This window comes from Budorcas taxicolor, chromosome 3, assembly GCF_023091745.1.
Source record: "Budorcas taxicolor isolate Tak-1 chromosome 3, Takin1.1, whole genome shotgun sequence".
Classification (NCBI taxonomy): domain Eukaryota; kingdom Metazoa; phylum Chordata; class Mammalia; order Artiodactyla; family Bovidae; genus Budorcas; species Budorcas taxicolor.
This window is the reverse complement of record NC_068912.1, coordinates 49,360,974-49,388,803: the sequence shown is the minus strand read 5'-3', so window position 1 is coordinate 49,388,803 and position 27,830 is coordinate 49,360,974. Positions and strand designations below refer to the sequence as shown.

At 37.0% G+C, this 27,830-nt stretch overlaps 1 protein-coding gene and 1 non-coding gene across 2 annotated transcripts in view; both read left to right on the top strand.

The window, feature by feature from the left end:
• ABCD3 (ATP binding cassette subfamily D member 3) overlaps positions 1 to 27,830 on the top strand; it is a 78,299-nt gene that overhangs the window by 32,814 nt on the left and 17,655 nt on the right. Inside the window, exons 3-13 of the mRNA XM_052637152.1 lie at positions 1,343 to 1,441; positions 6,863 to 6,951; positions 14,619 to 14,688; positions 16,044 to 16,141; positions 16,496 to 16,619; positions 19,081 to 19,137; positions 21,446 to 21,588; positions 24,716 to 24,785; positions 26,998 to 27,067; positions 27,158 to 27,255; positions 27,369 to 27,460. Coding sequence (XP_052493112.1) covers positions 1,343 to 1,441; positions 6,863 to 6,951; positions 14,619 to 14,688; positions 16,044 to 16,141; positions 16,496 to 16,619; positions 19,081 to 19,137; positions 21,446 to 21,588; positions 24,716 to 24,785; positions 26,998 to 27,067; positions 27,158 to 27,255; positions 27,369 to 27,460 — 1,010 coding nt within the window. The remainder of the gene's footprint in view (positions 1 to 1,342; positions 1,442 to 6,862; positions 6,952 to 14,618; positions 14,689 to 16,043; positions 16,142 to 16,495; positions 16,620 to 19,080; positions 19,138 to 21,445; positions 21,589 to 24,715; positions 24,786 to 26,997; positions 27,068 to 27,157; positions 27,256 to 27,368; positions 27,461 to 27,830) is intronic.
• On the top strand, positions 23,913 to 23,984 carry TRNAW-CCA (transfer RNA tryptophan (anticodon CCA)). Its single transcript has one exon. It is a non-coding gene; the product is annotated as a tRNA-Trp (tRNA).

Sequence of the window (27,830 nt, the reverse complement as noted above, 5' to 3'; positions counted from 1 at the left end):
ATTATGGGAGTTGGGGAAAGGAGCTAAATTGAGGATGAGGTCCTTCTGGAGAGTCTTGCCTGTTCTGAAAAGTTTCTTCTGCCCGTTCTTGCAGACAGCCCAGAAATAATAAGGTAAATAACGTCCACTGTATCCAGTGCACATCACTTTTTCCTTATCCTTGCAAGTGGTTTGTATCTAGGTTTTCATGGACTAGCAGCAATGAAGAAATGTCTGAGAGTAGTCTCTGTTGCTCAGATGGTTAAGAATCTGCTTGCAATGCAGGAGACCTGGGTTCGATCCCTAGTTTGGGAGGATCCTCTGGAGAAGGGAATGGCAATCCACTCCAGTATTCTTGCCTGGAGAATCCCACGGACAGAGGAGCCTGGCGGACTGCAGTCCGTGGGGTCGCAGAGAGTCGGACATGGCTGAGTGACTAACACTGCTAGTAGGGCGCCTTCCTGCTCTTGATTGTCTTCAGTGGTTTCCCTCTGCACTGACAGTGAACTCTGAATCCTGTCTGTGGCTTCAGGGCTCCGTTCTTCGGGGCCCTGCCCGCCCCTTCTTCTCCCTCCTGTCTCCTCTGCTCGGTCATCTTGCGCTTCAGTGCGCACACCAGTTTTATTCCTGAACTAGGTTTTGTGCCTGGTGTTCCCCGTGCCTTACTACCGTCACCCCAAGAGATCTTTCTTCTCATACTTTTCTGAAGTCATTCTTTTCCTGTTGACCCTGCCTGGTCTATCTGTAATAACTTGGTTATTGGTTTCTTTTTAATTTGTGTTTCCCCTGCTAGAATGTGAACTGAATGAGTGAGGGAACCTTGTCTGTCTTTGAATTCTTAAGGAAGAGCGTGCACATTAGAAATGCTAAATGATAAATCTAGGAATCCGAACATTTCCTGTAATTGATAGAAGGAAACTTCCTGTTCAAGATTTTTTAAAAATTCTGTTGTTGATCAGGAAGTGGATAATGAACAGACAGTAAGTACTTGGCCATTGCTTAGTTGTCCTCTGGCCTCATCTTCTGCTGCTGTCTCTTGCTCACAGCTCCGGCCAGATTGGCCGTTTTGTTGGTAAATGGGCTTTCACCTTGGCATTTGACACTTACTGTTCCTTCTGTTTGCAGTGTTCTTTTTCCATATATTTTCTGCAGTTTCAGAACTTATCACCTCCTTTTTCAGTTTTTGGTAAAGTCTTATTTTCTTCAAAGCATGTTTGAATATGAAGAACAGTATAGGACTGTGTTCTTCAAATACTGTATCCATCTTGATAGTTGTTTATATTGACTTAGATGAGACATGGTTTTAAAATCTTATTTGTTATAGCTATTTAAAAAGCTTTCTTTCTTTTTTTTTTTAATGTAGAAAGAAGGGAAAAAAGAGCGAGCTGTGGTGGACAGGGTGTTTTTTTCAAGGCTCATGCGAATTCTGAAAATCATGGTACCTAAAACATTTTGTAAAGAGGTAAGTCTTAATGAAATTATTGCTTTATGAAACTGTTCACTGTTCACCTTTAATGGTTACATGAGGTCAAAACGACAGAATTATAAAGCCTTTGTTCTGCTACATGTCAAATATCACTGTTGTTCAGTGCCAGTTTTTAAATGATTTGCTATTGCTTGTGAAATATTTTATTATATTTTATGTGAAATACTGGAGTACTGCGATATAGCTATCCTAAATGGTGTTGCTTTATTATATTGAAGACAAGATTAAATTTAGAAAGATCTTTTTATTACATTAAGATGTTAATAAGTAACATTGATACGAAGTATGTTTGAAGGTTGCTTTTTCATATTTGATTTAATGTTTTTAAGATACCTGAATTCTTTATTTTTAGGAAGTGAATTGGTTGTTGGAATAAAGTTTTATTATTCTTTCCTTTGCCCTTCTATCAAGATTATCTTTGTCACTATTTATTATTTTTAATGATTAAAAAATATTACTGTGTTCTCCATCTTAAATTACCTTAGTGTTCTCCTTTTGTACAACTGGAAATATTATCACCTTTGACTCTTTCTCCTCCCCATACATACCTGTCATCCTTTTAGTCACTGGTATCTGCTAATTTTTCTTTCTGAATATTCTTACCTAGATACTGCAGTGTTTTTCAATTAGCCTCCTTTCAAAGAATCTCTCCTTTTAAAATCTTTCCTGCCAAATTTGTCTTCTTCAAAGATAATTGTTTCCTACTCTTCACATTTTAAACATCATTAGCCTTATAATCTAGTGACATCAAGAAAAGGGTAAGACACTGAAGCACTGTAATTCTCAGAGGAAAGACACATTCCTCGGTATACTGGGCTTGCTGTCCTTCCCCTCACTTTAGCATCATGTCTTGTTGACTACCCATAAGAAACTCTAAAAAGTAATTTAATAACATTTGTTTTTTCCTAATTAGATAGAGATAATGTGTGTTTAGATAGTATCACCAACTCAGTGGACATGCATTTGAGCAAATTCCAGAAGATAATGAAGGACAGGGAAGCTGGTGTGCTGCAATCCATGGGTCGCAAAGAGATAGACACGACTTAGCGACTGAACAACAGTATGTGTTTCGTGGAGGAAAGTTGGATACGCGCTTTCTAAATCTGCTTCATCCCGTATATTTTAAATGTTTTTTTTTTTTTTTTCCAAGTATCCTTGAGTTTCTTGTTGATTAGTCCCTTGCTTTCCTTTTATACTGTTCTCCATTACTTGGATTATTATAATCTCTTAATTGGTCTTCTTTTTCGAACTAGTCTTTCTTTCTGAAACACTTACAAGGCCATTTGGCTTCTTTTACCTTGTAAATCACCACCTGACTTTGCTTTTCTTTTCAATATCATCTACTTATAAGATTCTTCGCTGTTTTATAGCCAGGCCCTGTGTTCTCATTTTTTAATGATACCATGTTTATGACAACATTCACAACAAAAAATATGTTTTGAAAACAGCTTAATGCTCATTATCTTCTTTGTGAAGGCGCCCCATGTATCTTCCAGGGACAGTTAATTGTTTCCTCATTCCACAACCTACCTGACTTTGAAGAATCTTTATTTAAAATATAAGCTTCGCTGGAAGGATTTGTGTTACACGTCCCCCTCCCCCTCCATCACTTTATAGCTTAATGTTCATTTAACCTTTTAGCAGGGGTTTTAAGGCAATGCCACCCCACTCCAGTACTCTTGCCTGGAAAATCCCAAGGATGGAGGAGCCTGGTGGGCTGCAGTCCATGGGGTCGTGAAGAGTTGGACACGACTGAGCAACTTCACTTTCACTTTTCACTTTCATGCATTGAAGAAGGAAATGGCAACCCACTCCAGTGTTCTTGCCTGGAGAATCCCAGGGATGGGGGACCCTGGTGGGCTGCCGTCTCTGGGTTCGCACAGAGTCGGACATGACTGAAGCGACTTAGCAGTAGCAGCAGCAGCTGAATATAAAATGAATATGATACTTTGGATAGATCTCTGGGAGTTAGTAAGTAGCTTGACAAGCCTAACTTGGCCAACCTTCCAGTTCAGTCAAGGTGTATCCATGCCACAGAGTCATTTTATGAATCATCTTTGAGAGACAGAAAAATCCAAGCTTAACCCCAGTTCAAGAAAGTGAAATAAACTCCAGTAGACATAGAGATAGAGATTATGGAATAAATAAAAATACTGCATATGAATATATGGAAGTTCATCTATATCATGAGGTGAGGGACTGCCTAAATCAGGGTGATCTTTAGTTTCTGACATATTCTGCAAACCCAGGAATGGAATTATGGTGATTCTAAGGACATCTTCTGCACAAAAATGCATTTTGGGTGGTCAGTAGTCAAAAGTTTAGTAGATTTTGCTAAAGTGAGCCAAATAAACTTGGTAGTTATTTTAAGAATAAATTAAGCAAAGTACATAAAATAAAGGAAAATATAAACTGTCTTTGTCTAATGTTACCTTTATTCCTCAAATGATTAATTTAGGATTGAGACTATATAAGTTCTGAACTAAAAGTTAGCATTATAGTTAGAGTGTCATCTACAGAGAGCATTTATTAAAATCAATGGGTTCTTCTGTTGTCAGTTAACTTTGAGATGGTGGGACAAGGTAGGAAGATGGTATCTAGCCAGCCAACTCTGGGAAACTTTGGGGGAGCAGCTGTCACAACTCAGTCCCATAGACTCTTTTTTGACGTTGTTTTCTTTCTTATGGATTCATTTATTACTTCTGTGTTTTTGACTCCCTGCCTTGTCTTTCACATTTTTAGTTCTCTTCACCTGTTTTGAGAACAAGATTTGTTTGCAAAAGTTGCAGAAGTCATAGATGCATTTGCCCCTCAATTCTGTAAATTCAAAATCAAACACTTTATCCAGCAAACATTTCCCCTGCCATACCCCGCCTCTCTGACGTTAGCTTCTGTGTTGCTGTATATATTCTTCCGATTTAGAAAGATTAAGGTCAGCTTTGAGTGAGTGTGTGTGGGAGTTAGAGACTGGAGTGTAGATTCTTGTCCCGCACACAAGACAGTTGACTCCTCACCACCGATTCAGTCTCTCATCTCTCCTCAGTAATCTCTCTCTCCCAGCATTGCTTAAGTAATGTTCTTTAAACAACAGTTTTCAATATTTTGTTCTAGCCTAAAGTTTGCAGTAGCTTTTTAAGTTCTGATGGATATGATAATTCATGTGGTTTAAATCTATTTTTTATTCTCCATTAAATCTTTTTTTTTTAAACTCATAATCCTCATTCTCTTTTTGGTTTACTTGGTTTATCTGATGTATTTCTAATGTCATAACCCTCTTCTGTTACTTCACACCTTCCAATTTGTCACTTACTACATGAAGTGATGCAAATATACTTTCTTATATTGGTCTATTTTCTTACTTGTTATGTGTAAATCTTGCCTTAATAACTAAATTGAAAGCCCTGCTAGGGCAGGGGCACTGCCTATTAAAGGTTTTTCTAACAAACTGAACCAAATTTATTCTACTTTAAGCAAAATTTTAGGCTTCAGTATTTGTTGATAACTGTATATTGGTAGTTGTCATTTTTCTTTATTAGAGTTGCATATTCAAAACATAGGACAATCACAATACATTGTAATTTAGGTAGTCTAGGTTATACTGCTGGTTTCTGTCATTGACAAGGCAAACCGTTGACCTGCCTAGGATTCACTTTTTAATGTGATTCTGGTTAATGGTGGCCTTCAAGAGGGTCTACACAGAAGGGACTGTCCCATCCTAGTGCCCACATCCCTGTAGGGACCCCTCTGACCCACGCCTCCGCAGGAAGCCCGCCCAGCACTAGCAGGGACTTGTGTTTCAATCTCCTGTGGGATCGCTGCTCCTTTCCTCTGAGTCTTCAGTTCAGTTCAGTTCAGTCGCTCAGTCGTGTCTGACTCTTTGCGACGCCATGGACTGCAGCACACCAGGCCTCCCTGTCCATCACCAACTCCCTGAGTTTACTCAAAGTCCTGTCCGTTGAGTCGGTGATGCCATCCAACCATCTCATCCTCTGTTGTCCCCTTTTATCACCTTCAATCTTTCCTAGCATCAGGGTTTTTTCAAATGACCTAGCTCTTCACATCAGATGGCCAAAGTATTGGAGTTTCAGCTTCAGCATCAGTCCTTCCAATGACCATTCAGGATTGATTTCCTTTAGGATGAACTGGTTGGATCTCCTTCCAGTCCAAGGGACTCTCAAGAGTCTTCTTCAACACCATAGTTTAAAAGCATCAATTCTTCGGTGCTCAGCTTTCTTTATAGTTCAACTCTCACATCCATACGTGACTACTGGAAAAAGCATAGCCTTGACTAGACGGACCTTTGTTGGCAAAGTAATGTCTCTGCTTTTTAATATGCTGTCTAGGTTGGTCATAACTTTTCTTTCAAGGAGTAAGCGTCTTTTAATTTCATGGCTGCAGTCACCATCCACAGTGATTTTGAAGCCCAAGAAAATAAAGTCTGACAGTTTCCACTGTTTCCCCATCTATTTGCCATGAAATGGTGGGACCGGATGCCATGATCTTTGTTTTCTGAATGTTGAGCTTTAAGCCAACTTTTTCACTCTCCCCTTTCATTTTCATCAAGAGGCTCTGTAGTTCTTCGCTTTCTGCCATAAGGGTGGTGTCATCTGCACATCTGAGGTTATTGATATTTCTCCCGGCAATCTTGGTTCCAGCTTGTGCTGCATCCAGCTCAGCGTTTCTCATGATGGTCTCTGCACATAAGTCTTGGTGTGTGCAAAGTTTTGTTTGTGCCCTCCCAAGACTGGAATCTCTGTTTGCCCTAGTCCTATGGAAATCTTGTAATCAAATCCCACTGGCCATCAAGGTCTGATACCCTGGGGATTCCTAGTCCCTTTATCAGATCCGCAGGCTGGGAAGCCTGACGTGGGGTTCAGAACCTTTGCAACAGTGGGAGAACTTCTTTTGGTATTATTTTTCTCCAGTTTATGGGTCACCACTTGGCGGGTATGGGCTTTGATTTTATCATGATTGTGGTGCCCCTCCTACCATCTTGCTACAGTTTCTTCTTTGTCTTTGGATGTGGGGTGTCTCTTCTTGGTAGGTTCTAGCATCCTCCTGTCGATAGTTGTTCCACAGCTACTTGTGACTTTGGTGTTCTCGCATGAGGAGATGAGGGCACGTCCTTCTACTCCACCATCTTGAGCTGGAAGCACTTTTTAATTCTGGATGAAAAAGTTAGATTAGCTGATCTACAAGGCCTTTTCCATTTGTAATATATATTTAAACTTCTTTCAAAATTATTTTTAAAAATTACCTATCAGTAAAATGTCAGCCAACTACAGTAAAGGTAGAGTAAAGCTTTGAATTTAGAAACAAAAAATCTTTATCAGAGTAATGTTTCTTTTAACTTTCTAAAATGCATTTAATTAATTTACTATACCTGGTTTATTTTAGACAGGTTACTTGATACTTATTGCTGTTATGCTGGTGTCTCGAACATACTGTGATGTTTGGATGATTCAAAATGGGACACTCATTGAAAGGTACTTTTCATCTTCCTCCCTTTTGTATGAAATTAACCATTATATTAAGCAAGAAATAGATTCTAATTAGGTGTAAATAACCTAAGTCAAATTATGTCTTTGTTCATTTATTTAGTAGATATTGATTGATTGTCTCCCTTGTGCCATAGGCAGAGATGAGGATGTACCTGTTAGTGAACAGGAGAGACCCTAGCAGAGCTGGCAGTTTATAGAGGGTTAGAGACAAGTAAATGGAAAATTATGGGACACCCTGGTGGTCCAGTGGTTAAGACTGTGCTTCCACCGCAGGGCCACTGATCTGATTCCTGGTTTGGAACCAAGATCCTATGTGCTGTGTGACGTGGCCAAAAAGAAAAAAAAAAAAAGGAATGTGCTATATATTAAATTCTGTAATGGGAACTTAAGTCACCAAATTGGATGTCTGATATTAATGAGATAATTTGAGGAAAATATCAAAGCATTTTAGGGAATAATGTTGAGAATGTTTATTAAACAAAAATTATAAGGCATTTTCTTCAATTTCTGAAGTTAGTGCTTTGTGTATATTTTTATAGTCTTTGTACATTTATTATATTATTAATTGCTGTAATAGATGACTTTGAATTTAAAAACAAAAATAACAGTTGTGATATTAACTTTTATCTGTAAGTAAAGGATTTATTCCTTGTGATAATGCCAATTTGAATGTCAGTAAAAATATTTTTCTTGAAATTTTCTTGGTATGTAGTATTTTATCAGAAAATTTCTTAAAAACATTTAAGATAACTTTTTAAATGACAGTACTTAAAATTTTTAAATGCTTCCAAATTTTGAAGGTTTTTTTTTTTTTTTCTTTGACATCCTTGATTTCTGACTTAAGAGGATTTGTAGGAGAGGAAGAATGTTTTATGCAGATATTTTCTGACTCTTGTCTCTAGGAAAACTAAGAAGGTTGTCTGCATGGGAGTAAGGTCCCAACCACAGATGTCTGAATGTGTAAATTCCACATGACTTAGAATACGTGTATGGGTGTCCCAGGGCTTTCCTAGTGGCTCAGATGGTAAAGAATCCACCAGCAGTGAGGGAGACTTTGGTTTGGAAGATCTCCTGGAAAAGAGAATGGGCTACCCACTCGAGTATTTTTGCCTGGAGAATTCCATGAACAGAGGAGCCTGGCAGGCTAGTCAATGGGGTATAGATCCAGTATTCAACTCAGGACTCCCTGAATCCTTTGGTTAGCCCCATGGCTTTTTATTTTAATCAAGATAATATATGGATAGCTTAAGAAGTAAAACATGAATGTAGTTTAATGTCAAATAACCTTACAGAACTTCATCACAAAACCATCAATCCTCTGTGATTCCTGGAGCCAACTGCCTTCTGTTTTTACTGTTTCATCTCTTACTTTGTCTGCATTTCATTGAAACATACTTACATTGCTGTCTCTAGATTTTTCATTGTTAGCCACTGTGTGTGTATCTCTTAGAAGATGAGAGTTGGCCCCTTTACAGTCCTATGCGTGTCCATACTCATTCTCTCAATGTTGTATCACAGTTTTTTGTTAAATCAAAATTTATTGTTTACATAATTTTGATTATTATTTATAGCTGAGCCACATGCTTTTCTTTGGTAGTTTCTTTTACATACAACTTTTTGTTTTTCCTGGCATTTATAAACTACAGGTTTTGTGTACATTAATGTTTTGCCTACTTACTAATTCAGCTCAAGTTTATTGTCAACACTTTCAAATCTCAATTTTGTAAACACAGCAGATAACTTATTGATTTTTATTTCTATTACCATCCCTCCCCATACCTCTTGTTAGTTTTCTGTCTTCCTGCTCTCATCAGGATTGATTGTGCTTTAGTGCCATTAAATAGCAGTCATGTTTGGATTTACTTTTATCATGATCTTAGGAATTTTTTTCATCTTCCTCCCCTGCACTGAATAACTCGTGTCTTCGGGATCTTTGGTTCTCCTCTTCCTCACTTTCCTTTGTCTTTTTGGCAGATGCAGTCTTCTTCTGAAAAAGGTTACAAGGGAAGTAAAATTGTGAGACCTTGTAGGTCTGATAGAGTCTTCTGTTCTCACACGTGATTGATAATTTAGCTTTATTTATGCGTTCTAAATTGGAAATCACTTTGTCAGAATGTGGAAAGCATCACCCTATTGTCTTCTATAGGGCTCCGTGGTTCTCAACCCTGGCTGCAGAATAATTAGACTCACCTGGGGAATTTTGAGAACTACTAATGCCTGGGCCTACCCCTCGGGATTCTGATTCAATTAGTTATTCCTTTTTTGAAGCATCCCAGGTGATCCTACTGTGTAGCCAGGGTTAGAAACTACTGATCCAGTTTCCACATTGGGTGTTAGGCCGATTCCTGTGCTGGTTGCCCACCCTTAGGAGCAGAGCTGCTTTTACCTCCTTTGGAAGCTTTATTATTTCTTTATTATCGATTCTGTATTGCTAGTGTTTAGGCATTTCACTGAATGTTAGTGTGAATTTTTTTTTGCATTCCTTGTCATTGTACTAGGCTCTTTCAGTCTCATTCCAAAGTAATTTCTTGTGTTTTTAAAAAAGTTCTTCCTCTCCATTTTTTTTCTTTACTTTTTCTGGAATTCTTACTAGTTGAGTGTTAGACTTCCTGGACTGATCATCTGCCTGTAATTTCTCTTCTGTTTACATCTCTGACATTTTATTGTATATTCTAGGAGCTCTCTTTTATCACGCAGTGAATTTTTGTCTTATTTCCAAGTACTGTCTTTTTGTGCGAATGTTCATTTTTGGTAGTAGTCATTCTTTCAAGTCTTTGACTGTCACTGTCCTTTGTTATTCTGATCTTTGTCATTCATGTTAGAGCTTTCCTCAAGCAGTCACTCTTGGCTATGTATTCATATTTAACTTGTCAGAAGCCAAGTTGTGGGATTGTTGATTGTCTGGTTTCCCTGAAGGGAATTTGTAGGGAGAGTCTGGCTGGTTTGTGTGTGTGTGTGTGTGTGTGTGTGTGTGTGTGTGTCCCAGTGAGAAATCTTCTAAAGAATCCTGAGAAGTAAAGCGTTAATATAATTGAAGTGTTTGTTTATTGCTGCTAGCACATCAACTTTAGCAAGGTCAGTTTCATTGCTAATTTCTCTTTCTGTGAGCTTTGTGCACAAGTAATTTGAGTCCTTTGTATAATTAACATAGAGAAGACTTTTATGTCCTTTTACAAACTATAGAATTTTATATATTTTTCCTTTGGCTTTACTTATTATTTAACTGCCATATCTGTTAATAAAAATAGGCTTCCTAAGTATAGCATTATTAATTACCTGTGGCAAAAATAACAGGTTACATCCACTGTGAACATTGTATTAGATACGTATGTAGAATATGTCACATGATACATATAAAGAACCCTGCACAATCATGGTATAGTATAGAAGATTATTTTTAAAAGGTTTTTCCCTTTTACTCAGATTTTGTGATTTCATGTTTTTGTAACCTAAAAGAATAATTTTTACTTTTCTAAACTAGGGATTTCCAACTTTAATTAAATAGATGCTTATTTTAATTTTCTCAAAGATTGAATGCTCTGGGGAAAATGCATTACTAAGAGTAGTTCAGTTCAGTCACTCAGTCGTCTCTGACTCTTTGTGACCCCATGAACTGCAGCACACCAGGCCTCCCTGTCCATCACCAACTCCCAGAGTTTACTCAAACTCATGTCCATTGAATCGGTGATGCCATCCAACCATCTCATCGTCTGTCGTCCCCTTCTCCCGCCCTCAATCTTTCCCAGCATCAGGGTCTTTTCCAGTGAGTCAGCTCTTCGCATCAGGTGGCCAAAGTATTGGAGTTTCAGCTTCAACATCAGTTCTTCCATTGAACACCCAGGACTGATCTTTAGGATGGACTGGTTGGATCTCCTTGCAGTCCAAGGGACTCTCAAGAGTCTTCTCCAACACCACAGTTCAGAAGCATCAATTCTTCGGCGCTCAGCTTTCTTTATAGTCAGACTCTCATATCCATACATGACTACTGGAAAAATCATAGCCTTGACTAGACTAAGAGTAGGTGGTGGATGAATTGGTGATGATAGATAAGAGGAAATTATTGCGTAGCATGAGCCAGCTTATAATTCTGCCAGAGTAATCAACTTGTTGGGTACTCAGTTTTAAAATTTAGTTATAAGATGTAGAAAAAGTAAGAAAACAAAAAATTTTAAGAGTTTTAAGAAGCGTATTATTTTGCTGTAATTTAAACTTGATGAGATATTGCAAGAATAGTACGAGGATCTCCTTATCATGGACATAAAAAATTACTCACAACCTAAAAGTTGAGAGTTATGTTTTATTTGGTGGGAATTTTTAGGACTTCAGACCTGGGAGACAGCATCTCCAGTGACCCAGAGAGAACTAACTACTCCAAGGAGGCGAGGCGAGGAGCCAGGTTATATAGAAGTTTTGCAGCAAAGGGCAGGTAGTCTGAACATCAAGAGGTTATTGTTACTTAAAGAAAACCAAATATCCCAAGTTAAGGAATTTAGTGCTTTTCTATGTATGGGAAAATGCAAGAGTCTGGGCTCACAGAAATTCATCATTCCTTTAATATGCACCTCATCTATCTGGGGCCAGCGTTCTGTTTTTCACAGCCTGAGCCTGCTTTCATCAGAGCTCGTTGTAGGAGCAGCTGCAGCCTGATGGCTGCTGGATGGCAGGTATTCTTTCCTTCCTGAGAACTGTCAGGCTCAGCAGCTTAACCTTCTGTGGTGGCTTCAGTTGCTGATGACTGTGACATCCTTTGTTTACTGATATGACAGGAAATATTCCATTTCTCATTATATTCTTAACATACACTCATGGGTTCTAAAGCAGTTGTTTTAAAGTTAATTGTTGAGGTCAGGATGTTTTGAGCATGAGCCACCCGTTCTCCTTGCTTGACCTTGCAATAAACTTTTCTCTGCTCTAAAAATTTAAAAAGTTAATTGTTAACTTTCTCCTGAATGTTTTTGAGCTTCTGCTGTGCATGAGATATTTGATATTTGGCCATACTTCAAGTTCTAAGATACTGTGAATTCGTAATATAAAACAATTTGATTTGAAAAAGTAACGCTTTGTTTAACCTGCTACTAAAGCTACATTGTAAATTTGTTTTGACTCTTCCAAAGTGTGTTTAGATTCATATACACGTCTGCTAAAATAGAGTCTCAAAGAGACTTGTTATGATCCTTGATGTGCTTAATTTTAGTATCCTTTACATTTTTTAGGCTTACTTGTTAGCAGTGACTGATGTCTTTGGAATGGGGCAAATTTTAATAGGATAGGTAGAGGTTGACAGTTCTGTGATATGGAAGGTAATCCTTCATATCTTGTTGCTGTTGCTAGAGAGGAAGAAATTTTCCTGTACTCTCCTGGATTCTTTTGGCTGATCTAAGAATTAAATTGACATGAGACAGATTAACAGGAGAAAATGAAACAAAATTTTAATAACATATATCCATGGGAGAGACCCTAGAGAACTTAATAACTCTCCAAAATGGCCAAAGCCCTCATCTTAAAGACCATCTTCAGCTAAAAACAGAAGAGGATGTTAGGGGTAGTGGTTTGGAACTTTACAGGCGAGACAGGCAATTTATATGAAGATGGAAAAATAAATGTACTTAGAGTGGACTCAGAGTGGACTCTGATATCTGATTCCCTCAGCACATTTGGCCCATGTGCTTTGCAGATAAATGTGGTCAGAGCTCTGTCCTAGGAGCAGGCCCTTTTTCTAAATTCTTTAGGCAGCTAAAGAGAAGTCAGAAAAGAAAGGCTTCCTGACACTTCTGTTTCTTAAAAATAATCAGCCTAAAACTAGCCTGAGGCCAAAGAGATGTACTTTGGCAAATTGTGTTCCCCTATACTGCCATATGTAATCATAAATGTGTATTTTATTTTATTTTCACCCGCTTGGCTGTAAGTAGCATTTTAAAATTACCAATCTATCTTAATTCCTATATGTTTTAGAAGTAATTATGATTGGGACTACTATAAAGTTACTCTTTATTGATGATTATTTTTCTTTTGCAGCGGAATAATAAGCAGAAATAAAGCTTTATTCAAGAAACCATTTTTTAAATTTATAGCTGCTACTCCAATGGTAAACCATTGCTGAATGATGGCATGTGCTTTACCAGTGTTTGATAATCTTGTGTGTTTCACAGCTTGGGCAGCACTAAAGCACTTTGATTTTATGTGAAGTTTGGTTCAGTTTTGATTTAAACCTCTAAACTTTAGTACTGTCTTAATTGCTTCTCATCTCTAATATTCTTATTGCTGTAGACAACATTTTTGTGTGGTTCTATTTTAACTTTCTTCTAGTTCAGCTTAAATTTTTCTTCTTTTTAAAGTTTTAGCAGCTGTGTCAAGATTGGATTATTAATTTTTCTATTGGTCTAGAGTAACATTTCCCAAAACATGTTCTTTGGAATCTTAGCTATGGTGAAGGAAATGCTACAGTGCTACAAAACTATCTCAGAGAGTTTTACAACGTACAGTATACTTGAGAGCTTTGAGAGGCTCTTTGGTAAAGAAATTTGTTAGCTTTAACTCAGGTTGTCCCAAATTTCTTTGACCATGGAATTTTTTTGCCCTGAAAGATCAGTTCATGTTACTTGGCATTATTCACCTACTCCTTCATAAAAAGCAAATTATTTCTCTGTCAGTGTGTATCCCAGTCAGGTGTGTGTGTGTGTGTGTGTGTAGCTAGGTTTGAATCACTTAGCACAATTGTTTTTAAAAATATCAGTGTGTATCCCAGTCAGGTGTGTGTGTGTGTGTGTGTGTGTGTGTGTGTGTGTGTGTGTGTACCTAGGTTTGAATCACTTAGCACAATTGTTTTTAAAAATATATTTAATTTGCTTTGGGGAATATTAGTATTATTTGGAAAAAGAGTACATGATCAAATAAATTATATTTTTTTCACTAGTGCATTTGATAGTCAAAAGATCCTTTACTTATAATGATATCATGGCTTTCTAGGTTAAAAGTAGCAGAATCCTCTAAATAAATTCTTAGTGGATTTTTAAAAACAGTAAATATTTTAAATAGATTAAAAACAGATAAAAGATCTTGTTTCATTGAAATCTCACTATCATCACAGTTAATTGCTTTCTTAGTTGTTTTTGCTCTCCAATAGCAGAATTGAGTAGTTGCAGCAGAGACCTTATGGCCTGCAAAGCTTAAGACGGTTGCTCTTGGCCCTTTATAATAAGGGCTTACTGATCTTTCATTAGTCTGTCTCCCTGCCATTAGTTCATACAAATGGCAATCAGTATGTTAAAATATTTAAAACAAACAAATACTAGTTTGTTTTATCCACAGTAATCCACTCCTGGGTCTGTGAAGTTTATTGTTTCACCATATAAAACCCCTTTTGTGACTGCTTAATTAAGCATGCTGTTTAATTATCATTTTTATGAGGGAAAGAACTAGCTGTCATTCTTATTTAATTTTGGCATTTATAGAGTGATTTCCAGGCAAGCTGTTTAAATGGTAAAATTTCAAAAGTTCAAGCTTTTGTTAGAAAATGATTTTAGCATCTTTTTTTTATTGATTCGATTCAATAAAATTTTCCAAAAATAATTTTAGAGATTTACAGAGGAATTTTTTTTTGTGACAAATATTGCTTCTTTTGCAACTAATGCATTGCATGTGGTGGTTTGCAGTGGTATCATTGGTCGTAGCAGAAAAGATTTCAAGAAATACTTATTCAACTTCATCGCTGCTATGCCTCTCGTAAGTGTTATTTCTTTAAAAATTTTTACATAGAAAAAAATTGCATCTTACTAAAATCTTTTAAGGATTTTTACTTATTAAGTTCTTTAAAGATTTATATGCTAAATTTTTTCAAGTTTAGTTTTGTAACTTATAGGAAATGTATCAATGCAAACCTTTATACTAGATGGAAAAACTTAAAGGAATTATGCTTGGATCAGTTTTTTTGCATCATTTGTGGGTATGTACAACTGAAGATGTTTTCTGACCCTTAGGCCAGGGTTTCTCATAGTAACATCTCACTAGATGGAAGTAGTATCCCTCCCCAAGCTGTGACGACAAAAAATGTCTTCATTGTCCCCAAACATTGCCAGATGTCCTGTGAGGGCTAAGGTGAGGTTGTGGAGGCAGTGAGCTGAGGGCAGAAATCCTGGTTGAGAGTCATTGATGTGGGCTATAAACTGTTACTTGAACCACTAACGTGATTTAAGTTGAATTGGAATTTATTGCCTGGATTTACTAAAAATAAAGATAAGTGGTCCAAATCATAAGTAATTTTCTTAGCTTGAGTGTTTATTTTATTGGCACAATAAGAATTTTAGTATTGTTTGTGTAAGAGTAATAGGGAGGAGCTTGATTGTAAAATTTACTTGATTGTAAAATCTAATTATTAGAAAATATGTCAGATTTAATAAAGCTTGAGGATAGTCATACATGGAAAACCTTCTAAAAGAGAAAATTAAGCAGCATTGGTGTCAAAGACTAAGATTCAGCAGACCAGTGTTTTCTTGACAAAATTTTTATGCAAATGTGACTTTAGAACTATGGAAGAATTAATTTTAATACAGTGGTAGAAAAGAGTAAAGGTGACTCCAGAAATAATCTAGAAAATGGCATTAATTGGTATAAAACTTGTAGTTTTTTTTTTTAACAGATGCAAATGTGGTGTGTATAGAATTCCATTAGCTAGGATTGTAGTGCTGGTAGTAGCAAAGAAAAGATATACTAAGCATAAATGTCAGTACTCCTGAAGCAAGTTCTTTACATTGAATAAAAAGGTGACAAATTTGGCCTTTTGTTTGTTTATACACAGCTTCCCCACCGCAAAAAGTTGCAAGATTCTTTTCATAATTAATACTAATTTATTTCAAAATTAATTTTCAAGTAAAGGGTAATAGCTAATTGCATTTGATGTAGCATATTCTCTTTGTGTGTTTGGGAATGTTAAGTAAAACAGAACTGAAATATATCAATTCAAACTATCAGTTATTAAAAAATTATAGGATTTGGGGACAAAGCCAATGATAGGGAAATAAATTATGATTTCATAAGTAGAAATGAAGCAAAACTAAATAATTTGTGTTTGTTTGTTTTAGATTTCTCTGGTTAATAACTTCTTGAAGTTTGGGTTAAATGAGCTCAAACTGTGCTTCCGAGTAAGATTAACCAAGTACCTCTATGAGGAGTATCTCCAGTAAGTGATAACCTAATTTTATATTAAGAATACTTTAAAAATAACACTTATGATAATGAGATATAGAAGTGTTTCTTTTTTATTAGATATGTTTTTCAAGTGAATTGCTCTTGAACCAGAAGCATATATGGAAAGATCAACTATTTGGAATCTAATCCTTACTCTTCCATTAACTGCCAAACCATCCTTCTCTAGACTGGCATCTTCATCTCTAAAAGAAATTAGGACAATCTTTAAGTCCTCTTCTAGCTCCAAATTTTTTTGTTTCTACAAATTTGCACTGCAGAGTATAACGTGATTTTGTTGTTGTTTAGAATCATTTGTTTTAAAGTCGTCTTCTTCTTGTTATTTTAGAGCTTTCACATATTATAAAATGGGAAATCTGGACAACAGAATAGCTAATCCAGACCAGCTACTTACGCAAGATGTAGAAAAGTTCTGCAATAGTGTAGTTGATCTGTATTCAAATCTTAGTAAGGTAAGTTTGTCTGTTTTTGTTGTTAATTCGCTAAATTTTGAATCTAAGCAAATGTATATGATGAACATGACAGCAGCCTATAAGTATTTAATGCTTTTATAAAAATATCATAAAGTTTTTAATAATGATTTTAACTACAACTACTTAATTTTTTAAGTTATTATTGTGAGGTGCCTTGGCCAAGAACTGAGAATTTAGTGTCTCATAAAGATTTTATGAGAATTTTGCGGGCTCATTTCAGTAAAAATAGCAGAAACTTGGATTTTTTGACTTTTGACCTGTGTACTTCTGGCAGTTGTTAAAGTTTAATGGTCAATTTATTTTTAATGCACAACCATAACCCTAGGCGTGGACGTCTTCCTACTCATTTCTCTGCTTCAGTATTTCTAATTCTAATAGCTCATGTAAGTAATAGTCAAAAAAGTTTCATAAGATATTAGTATATTTCAATTTTTCTAATTACTGTTTTTTCCCCTTTCCAGAATATTGCCAGAGCTTTCGACTCTGACCTTAACCAGTTTTCTTCATGCTGGGTGTATCAGCTCTTACTTACTCTTCTTATCTCACATCCTTACAGTTTTTGCTGTGATTTTCTCATTAAGCCATTTTCTTTGCCTTTACTTCCTGCATTAGCTGGGAGGTGCAGTGGTCATCTCGAAGACTGTCTGCCTAGCATTCCCCGCCCCCCTTCCTCTCAGATGCCCCATCCCCCATCTGATCCACATGACTGCTCTTGGTCTGTGGTCGGAGCCTGTCTCAAAGTGGACCACTTATGGTATCTTGCCTTGGGCCACAGTTGGTCCAAGTATCCAGTCTTGAGACAGAAAACTGTATACAAGGGGCTGGGTCACAGTGGAAGACTAGGAATACTTCCTCTTCAACCATGTGGATGAAGAAGGATAGGCAGGTCTTAGAAAAGTAATGTGTATTCACAAGAACTTTACCCCTCTTGACAGGCCTACTACTAAGATGCCTTTTCACTTCATGCCAAACTTTGTCCTTTATTTAGCTCTCTTTAAGTCTTTACTGATCCAAACTCTAGAAGCTGAGGTAGCAACAAATTGCTCGGTAATCCAGCTGCCTTTTTCCTCTGCCTTTTACCACATTTTAAAGTTTATTCTCCGTGTGTGTGTGTGGTGGTTGGGGAAGGAGAGGTGCTGTATATATTATTCTTGTAATTTTGTAGACCTTGTTGTGCATTCTTTATTACATCTTGGCACTTGAGTTAGTCCATAGCTCAGGACTTATCACATCTGCAATAAAGAAAAATGTTAACAAACTAACTAATTGTAGTGGTGCTATATACTACAGTAGGTTTACTTTATAAAATATGTAATTGTTTGAACTCTGTCTTAAATTGAATCATTATTTTTGTCAGTAATTTAAGTGCAGTTGAACTTTATATGTACAGGTAAGTATGCCTAACTTCTTGATAGTTCATAAGATAGGAAAGAAGAGGTTCATCTTAGTACAAGCCAGTTATGAACCAACCCACCTACCCTAGTAATGATGTAGATATTAGAAAAGGTGGCTGTGGACTTAAATGAACACAACTTAGGTTTCTTGAAAAACACTTCAAAATATGTACAACTTTTACATCAATTAAATTGTCTCTATGTGAAGAGCAGTAAGTTAATGTTATTTTAGTTTTAGGAGCTTGAGTTTTAGATCATAAAATTAGATTTATAAACTTACTCAACATATTTCAACATATAGATGTGATAAAGTCCATCATCAAGAGCAGAAAGAGTCCAACATCAAGAGCAGAAAGAGTCTCTCATTTTTCAGATGAAGATATATAGAAACCAGAAAAACAGGTAGTAGATTTGGGGTTATAACTCAGATCATTTTCTTGCATCTTTATACTACACTGAGAAATTGCTAAGTAAGAAATGATTAGTTGTCACAGTAGAGCTATCTTAGTTGATGGAAAGTGGTAAATATTTTCCCTAATTGATGGTCAGTATGGCAACCCACTCTAGCACTCTTGCCTGGCAAATCCCATGGATGGAGGAGCCTGGTAGGCTGCAGTCCATGGGGTCGCTAAGAGTCGGACATGACTGAGCGACTTTACTTTCACTTTTCACTTGCATGCATTGGAGAAGGAAATGGCAACCCACTCCAGTGTTCTTGCCTGGAGAATCCCAGGGACGGGTGAGCCTAGTGGGCTGCCATCTATGGGGTCGCACAGAGTCGGACACGACTGAAGTGATTTGGCAGCAGCAGCGGCAGACATTGGTCAGGCTGTCTCCATTTTGAGCTTCTTGAGAATAAGAACTGTGTCTTTTATGTATTCATCAAGCTACATACTGTACAGTACCTTATACATAGTGAGAACTCTACATGTTGACAATTATGTGTTGAATGTTGACTCGCATTGTGTATTTAACATGTTTATTAGCTATCAGTGTAGGCAGTTTTGTTCTTTTTAATTCTGTGCCTTCTGATTTTTATTTTACAGCCATTTTTAGACATAGTTTTGTATATCTTCAGGTTAACCAGTGCAATAGGAGCTCAGGTGAGTTTACTTTTTCTGTCTTTTAAATTGCTATAATAGTGTGCTGTGAATAGCTGGATGGTTTGTTGGAATTTTTATGTATCTCAAAGAGTATAATTTTACAAGTGTAGCTAATAAAGTCTGGTTATAAAATAATACTCTACTAGAGATTTTTAAAGTTTTCTGATTCAGCTTTTCAGTTTTTCTTAAGCCAGACACTTGGCAAATTTTTGTGGTTTTAATAACCAGAAATGCTTAAACATTGAACACACCTGTATTTATTGTTGCAAGGTAATGCCTAAAAGGGGCTTCTCTGGTAGCTCAGCTGGTAAAGAATCCATCTGTAATGTAGTAGATCCCAGTTTGATTACTGGGTTGGGAAGATACGCTAGAGAAGGGATAGGCTACCCACTCCAGTATTCCTGGGCTTACCTGGTGGCTCAGCTGATAAAGGATCTGCCTGCAATGTGGGAGACCTGGGTTCGACTGCTGGGTTGGGAAGATCCCCTGGAGAAGGTAAAGGCTGCCCTCTCCAGTATTCTGGCCTGGAGAATTGCATGGACTGTATAGTCAATGGGGTCGCAAAGAGTCAGACACGACTGAGCGACTTTCACTTTCTTTTTTATTTCATGGCCTAAAAAGAGATTTGGAGACAGCTATTTTAATATGAAATATGTATGTTTAATTACATTTAGAATGACTATAACAGTTTCAATAGTATTTTATAATAATATAAATTGTTGACTGTCCCATGAGGTCATCTTATTAGGTCTCTCTGACATTTGTGTTGGCAAGATCTTTAAATGTTCTGAGTATTCTTATTGAAGTCTAACTTTAGTCATTTAATATGTAAGATTATTGTTATATATTTATAACAATCATGTAATAATGTGGTTGTTTTATGTATATATGAGCATATGTATGTATATATTTTTATATATTTTTGTGGTTATTAATACATAATTTATATAGTGATCTTTGTTCCATTTCAAAACATTGGGGAAAGTAGTGTTTTATTTTAATTTTCTTGTCTATCTTCCTAACCTTTTGATACCTCATAAGCTGGGTTAAATCATTTTTATAACTTGTTTTTACTATAAATAAGTAAATAGTCTTAATGCCTCTTATTGGTATAATTTTTTATGATACTTATTACATGTTTGTAACATTTAAGTATTATATTTATATTTTAAAATGTCTCCATATATTCTTATTTTCTGATTTTGTATTTCGTAGAGTTAGAAATCTCTTAGTTATCTGTTTTGTTCTCTCTCTCTCTTTAGTTATCTCTTTTGTCCATACTTCTAGTAATTATTGAAATGCATTGAATCAGTCACATTGAATTTAAAACTAATACACACCATATTTCAATATAATACACGCTATATTCCATATACACTGTCTGAATAAAAAGACGAGTAAGACACAGTTCCTACCGAAGAGGAGTTATGATCTGGTGGAAGGATAGATAGTCAAACAGTTGTAATGGACAGTGATAAGCCCAGTAGTGGAAGTGTGAATAATGTCTTTAGTGTCCAGAAGAATTGGAGGTGATATTGGAGCTGCTTTGAGGATGAGTCGGCCTTTTTTAGATATGTCAGGCTTGCTAGACAGAAGAACAACTTCATTGAGTAGCATGTTCAGGAAACAGTGATTTCAGTATGGCAGAACATAAGGATATGTATGGGAATGCAGAGTGTGAAAAGGCAAGCTTGAAGCTTCTCTCTTGGAAGGGTCGATGCACATGGAGTTACTTTACCACATTAGAAAGTATGGCAGCTAGAAGCAAGACGCCGGAGAAGGGAAAGACAAATTGAGCTCATTTGAGGGAATTGAGCTTGAGGTTCTTCAGAGAAGTAAACTGAAGATGTACAGTAAATATTTGGAAACAGTATCTAGGAGTGATGGGATTAGAGATATAAATTTCGGAGGCAAAGGGAGCAAGAAAAGGAAACCTCAGGCAATACTAACGGTCAGTGAGGAGGTGAATGAAAAAGAGTTCTGCAGGTTATTGTGAGATCAAGAATATCAAGAAGAGCTCCGTCAGAAGAGTTTTTAGATGCTCTGTCAGAAGAGTGAGGACTGCAATTAGGAGTTTTTAAATGAGCAAATTTGGGAGAGCTGGGGCAGAGATGTATGGTGGGAGGAGAAGTAGATGAGTAGTGAAAACAAAGAGGCCCAGTGGGCATCTTCTTAGAAAAGAAACAACGGGAAAAGTCAAAAGAGTGATTTCCTTCAGAGTCACTGGAGGTAATTATAAACTGTGCATGTTGCATTCAGTGACTTTATTATATCCTTGATCTTTGTATATCTTTCTCTCCTATATCAGGGCCCAGCAAGCATGATGGCCTACTTGCTTGTTTCTGGGCTATTCCTAACTCGAATTAGAAGACCCATTGGTAAGATGACAATAACTGAGCAAAAACTTGAAGGAGAGTATAGATATGTTAATTCTCGGCTCATCACAAACAGGTAAGGACAAATGTATTAAATGTATTTAACTGTACTAAAAATCCCTTTGTGTGGATATTGAAGTCATGTAAGCCAACTCCAAAAAATCTAGTAAGACTGTTACTGAAATTATGTCCCTGTGTATTTACTTCTTTTGAAAATATACATTATGAAGGATATTGCTTTTATTAAGTAGTTATCTTAATAACTACATTTCTAACCCTTTTTCTTATTAACTATTTAGTATCCCTGATTGACCTCTTTGTGTCTTCTGTTGGCTAATTTTCTGTTAATTTCACATAAAGCAAAGTCAGAAATTTAAATTCAAATTTACTTCTTCAAAGAAAATTTTATCTCAGTTTATCCACAAGTGTGTTTTGTTTGAGTCTGTATTTGGAGCACTCAAAGTTAATGCAGTCTCTTTGCATGTGTCTCTGTCTATTTTCAGATAGTTTGAAAATCCAAAGTAGGGAGAAGTATTGGGCTTTAGAGCCAGCATCTACCTTCTCCACCTATCAATTATATAATATATGACTTTTGGAAAGTTATTTATAGTTTCACTTTTCTTATTTACACTAGGTAGCTAATTCAGGGTTGTCATGAGGATTAATATGATATATATAAAACTTCGAGCACTGTTTTTAATGTGTAGCAGGTACTCAATAAATTTTCTCATGTATTGATGATCTGTCAACCTTAAGTCATTTTGAGGGTCCTAATATTTATTTACTACCCTGTTGGCATTACAAAATTATTTAGGAAATAGTCTTTTAAAAGTTCCCTCTTTCTTCATTTCCTTGGATTGATAAAACAGTTCATACTGGTTTTCAATAGGCTTTGGTGTTGTAGGGAGGCAGAAGAATAGCAGGTTGTGTACAGAGGTGATTTGCCAAGTGAATGAAAGATGAATTAGCTAGGATGTTTTCCAATGCAAGAGACAGAAAACCCTGACTCGGGTGGCTCCAACAACAAGGACATTTACTACTTCACATAAAAACTCTTAAGATGGACCAGCTCCAGGCACAGCATGATCAGGGTGTCTGACTCTTCTCCTGACTCTGTCCTCCTCTATATGTTCCCCTTTTCCTCTGGCTAATTCTTTTTCTGATGACAGGATGGCAAAAGCAGTTCTAAATCTAGATCCACCAGCCATCGTCCCCTGCAAAAAGTCCAGAAACAAAAGCAGCCGCTTTTGCTGTCTCTTTAAGAGAGTGGGAAGCCCCCACAACAACTTTCTTTTCACATCTCATTGGCCAGAATTATCACTAAAGCAGTTACAGCAAAGTCACTGGCTTAGATCAGTTGGAACTCTTTCCCCTTTGGATTGGGGCTTGAGGCTATTTCTCAACCATTTGGGTGCCTAGAAAAGGATACAAAACTTTAAGAAAATTGGGGTTTTCTTAGGAGGAAGGATATGGAAGAGAAAAGATGCTGAATAGGCAGTTGTTAGTATTTTGGAAGTTCTGAGGTTTCAAGTTTGAAATTTAGGGTAAAATGTTCAGGAGAAGTAGAGTTCTCACCTTGTCTTTCTCAATGGACTTAATATGTGGAGGAGGCAGAAGGAATTAAGGAATTTTAGGTACAGAATTGTGTTAAACTAGGATTCTGATACCCTGGGGCTCTCTGCTGCTGCTGCTGAGTCACGTCAGTCGTGTCCTACTCTGTGCGACCCCATAGACGGCAGCCCACCAGGCTCCCTTGTCCCTGGGATTCTCCAGGCAAGAACACTGGAGTGGGTTGCCATTTCCTTCTCCAATGCATGAAAGTGAAAAGTGAAAGTGAAGTTACTCAGTTGTGTCTGACTCTTAGCGACCCACCCCATGGTCTGCAGCCTACCAGGCTCCTTCATCCATGGGGTTTTCCAGGCAAGAGAACTGGGGTGGGGTGCCATTGCCTTCTCCCTGGGGCTATTATTGTGTAAAGGAAACTGGGAAAGGCTGGTCAATGATGATGCAACTATATGGAAAGTTAATTTACTTAAAGGTGTTGAGGTAAGGGCTACCTTGTTTTTATGATGCAAAAAAAACACAGGTACATTTTAGACTAGAATATAATGTTCACATAAATTTTTGAGGCGGGGGAAGAGACTTTTAAGAAATATTGTGTTTTAACTCTGCCTTCTAGACTCGTACGTAAATCTTTCCTTTCCTCTGCTGTAAGAGATACTTTGCTGGGACAGTTTGCATCAGTCTGGGTAGAGCGGAAAACTAGATGTTAGGGTCAGATACAAGTTATAGTCTCATCTGTTTAACTTGTCAGCTGCATGACCTCTGCAAATTAACTACACTGAACCTTTCTTCACTCATAAAATGCTCTTTTTTACCTAGTTAAGATCATTGTGGGCTTCCCTGGTGGCTCAGAGGTTAAAGCGTTTGCCTCCAATGCAGGAGACCCGGGTTCGATCCCTGGGTTGGGAAGGTCCCCTGGAGAAGGAAATGGCAACCCACTCCAGTATTCTTGCCTGGAGAATCCCATGGACGGAGAAGCCTAGTAGGTTACAGCCCACGGGGTTGCAAAGAGTCGGACACGACTGAGCGACTTCATCTTCACCTTCAAGATTGTTGTGGCCCCTGTGTACCCATTCAGATCAGCTCAAGGAAATGGGAATTGTTGTGAGGATATGGTGGGGTTCCAAGAATAAGGGCCGCTGTGCAGCTAGGCCTCCTGGGAGCTGGCAACTGTCAGGCGGGCAGGAGTTAGTTTTTCTGTCCTGTAAAGGCTATGTGTCATGCATCACTGCTTGTTTTTCCTAACTCCTGTTGTCTCCTCTCCCTTCTGGCTGGATCTTTACCCAGTTTGTAGCCTCAGATGGCTGTCCCAGTGCTGCCTTCTGTATGTCATGGCGTCTTCCTTCTTGTTTCTTTATTCACTTTTCTGAGAACTAGCTGAGCACATCTTTTCCAGCCAGGCTGCAGGTGGGATATGCAGCTCGTGTCACTAGTGCCGCCTGTGATGCCGTCAGGTGTATATTCCTGTGCTCTGATCAGTTGAGCTATGTACAGATCATGGCTTGAGAAGTACCCAGTAAACTGTTAGTCACAGAGTGTCCATTTATATACAAATACTTAGTCAATAAATATGGTATTTTAAATTATTTTCTAGGCTTAAGTAGCATTAAAACTAATTGCTAAACTATTTTCCTTAATAGTGAAGAAGTTGCCTTTTACAATGGAAATAAAAGAGAAAAGCAGACAATCCACTCAGTCTTCCAAAAACTGGTAAGATAACATGTTGGAGGCTCATGTATGTATGGAAAAAAAAATTTTGACCTGTGCCAGGATACGTATATACCTTTAATCTTTCAAACATTTATTTTTAAATACCTATAAAGAATTTTTATGCTGTGTTTTCCTAAAAACTATCAAACCAATATGTTAAGCTGCCCAGTAATAAAAATGGGTGGATTTATTAAAATAATTATCAGTGTATTTTTGAAGTGGTTACTTAGGAGTCTTATTTAATGATAAATTTAGTGATACTTACAGAAAGAATTTGTTCCTGGGAATACTGTGAGCACAGTTCAGCAAACATTTTCTATAGTGGGCAAGATAAGTACCATGTATGGGCTTTTCAGGCCCTGTGGTCTCTCTTGCAACTATTCAACTCTCTCCTTCAAAGTAGCCATATGTAAATGAATGGATGTGGTGTGTTCTAATAAAACTTTATTTACTAAAGTAAGTGGCAGGCTGCCTATGAACTGTGGATCATAGTTTGCTGACCCTTTACTTAGAATATAAACATTGTTTCTTATGTAAACTGTATGCAAACTATGCTTCGGTTTTTATCTACTTGCCACGTGGAAGATTTGAATTTAGTTAATTTTGTTGATTATTCATTGAGAAGATACGGAGCACCATCTAAAGGTGTCTTGCTTGTCCAGGTGACAGTGGTGTGTAATGGACCAAATCTTGCCTTTAAGGAGCTTACATTTTAGTGGAAAGTTTTGAAATCAAATACATACACCTCAAATACATATTTGAGGTGATTTTTAAAGGTTAAAGAAGTTGTTATTTTAAATTATTTAAATTAAGGTTAAAGAAATTGAATTTTTGTCTTTTTTATGTTTAACATGACAAATTTGATAGCATTCACTGATAAAATGCATTTACGGTAATTGTCTAAGGGACTGCTATTAACTAGTTCACTCTTCACATAGCTTGCCCATGATTTTGCATTAGAGTTCAGCCCCAAAGTTAACACCTTTGGGGGCCATGTCTTCTTTGATTAATCTGTCTAAAATGACCTTCACCAGTTACTTCCCATTTTAATGATCTGTTTTTCTTAAAAGCATTCATTACAATTTCTAATTATCTTGTTTTTTTTTACTGGTTGTCTTCTTCATTAGAATGTAAATTCCATGAGCTCAGGAACCTTGTCTTTTTATTCATTGTTGCATCTTCATCACTGAGCTCAATATATAACATCTGGCATTCACTGGATAATTGTTCCAGCCATTGTTCTTTTGCAGAAGATATTAAGAGCAAGCTACCTTGTACTCAGGAAACCCACATTTTAGTGGGGGAGATATAAACAAGTAAACAAATATTTTATATGCTTTCAGGTCATAGTGAATTCTGTGACCAAAAATAAAATGGGATAAAGTGGTAGAGTGTGATGGGGGCTATTGCCAAGCAATTTAGGATGACAAGAAAGTCTCGCTTGAAGGTGGCATTTATATCTAGGAAATCAGTAATCCTGACAGAGGAAACAAGGCGAGCAAAGGCCTGAGGCAGAAGCATGTTTGAGGAACCAGTATTTCTGGAGCTCAGTGAGAAAGAGCAAAGTAGAAGCAGAAGAGGTTGAAGACAGAGCCCAGTGGCAGATCATGCAGGGCCTGAGTAGTCTGAAAGATGAAAAAGTCAAGAACATTAAAAATGCAGAATAAAATACATTTTTAGATTTGCAAATTTGGGGTAATGCATGCTGAGATTAAAACTACAGGCTCAAGCTATGCGGCGTTACATTAGCACTTGGGTCAAATTGAATGTAATACAAGTCTCAGAGAAATACCAGGTGTTTCCAACTAAAGCAAAGCATTGAATGCTATTTCCAGACAGCTAGTTTCACCTAAATTATCTTTCTGTTTCTGTTTTTGTTTGTTTTGATTATCAATTTTTGCATATATGTGTCCAACAGTATTATGAATACAGTATCATTGTACTGTTTCATGCAAGGGACACCACACACATATTCTTTATGTTTTCTACTCTGTTTGCATAAAAATGGATTCATGAAGGCTTTGTTTGGCACCTGTTCTGTGATCAGCATTGTGCTCAATGAAATGTGATGTATACTGTAATCAGAAATTATAGGTACTCAGTAAATATTTGTTGAGTACATAAATTATACAGTTTCTTTCGTCCTCATGGTAGATTAATTTTCCTTAATACATGGGAAGTGTATATATATTTTGTGTTTGCTTTCTATCAGGTGGAGCACCTGCATAATTTCATCTTGTTTCGGTTCTCTATGGGCTTCATTGACAGCATAATTGCCAAATGTAAGTATGCTTTAAAAGAGATGGTGGAATGGGATTTGTGGGGAAAGTGAGGTGTTGTGATGGTTTCCAACCTTAACTGTTTGGTTGCAGATCTTGCCACTGTTGTTGGTTACCTAGTCGTCAGTCGTCCTTTCTTAGACTTGTCTCATCCTCGACATCTGAAGAGCTCACATTCGGAACTTCTGGAGGTAAAGTGGTAATGGTAGTCAGACTCAATTGAAACCTTAAAAATAAAAAATGTGAAAAAGCTAGTTTTAATCTTCGAAATACAGCTGAAAACTAATATTTCTTTCTATTTCAGGATTACTACCAGAGTGGAAGAATGCTTTTGCGAATGTCTCAGGCTCTGGGTCGAATAGTTTTGGCTGGCCGTGAAATGACTCGATTGGCTGGGTAAGTTAAGATTTGTAATACTGAGCAACTGCAGAGAATCTTTTTTTTTTTTTCTGGATGTTATCCTTAATGATTGTGACCAGTTGAGGTTGAGATAAGGAGCACCTGAATCCTCATATTTCCTACTCTTGGAAGCTGGTTTTGATAGAAAATGAGGAAGAGTTTTTTCTGATAGTGTACTTTTCATGTTTCCTTAAGATAGCTGTTTTGAGCCTTAAACTAGGTTAGTTGTTCTCAAGCTGTCTGCTCTGTGAATACTGGTATTCAATAAGATGGGAAATGTTGAATCATGGCAGTCTTTCCTTAATTTACAGAAAATTAAGTTAGTGAATAAAATCTTTTCATTTGGACTTTTTTGTCCTCTACCAGA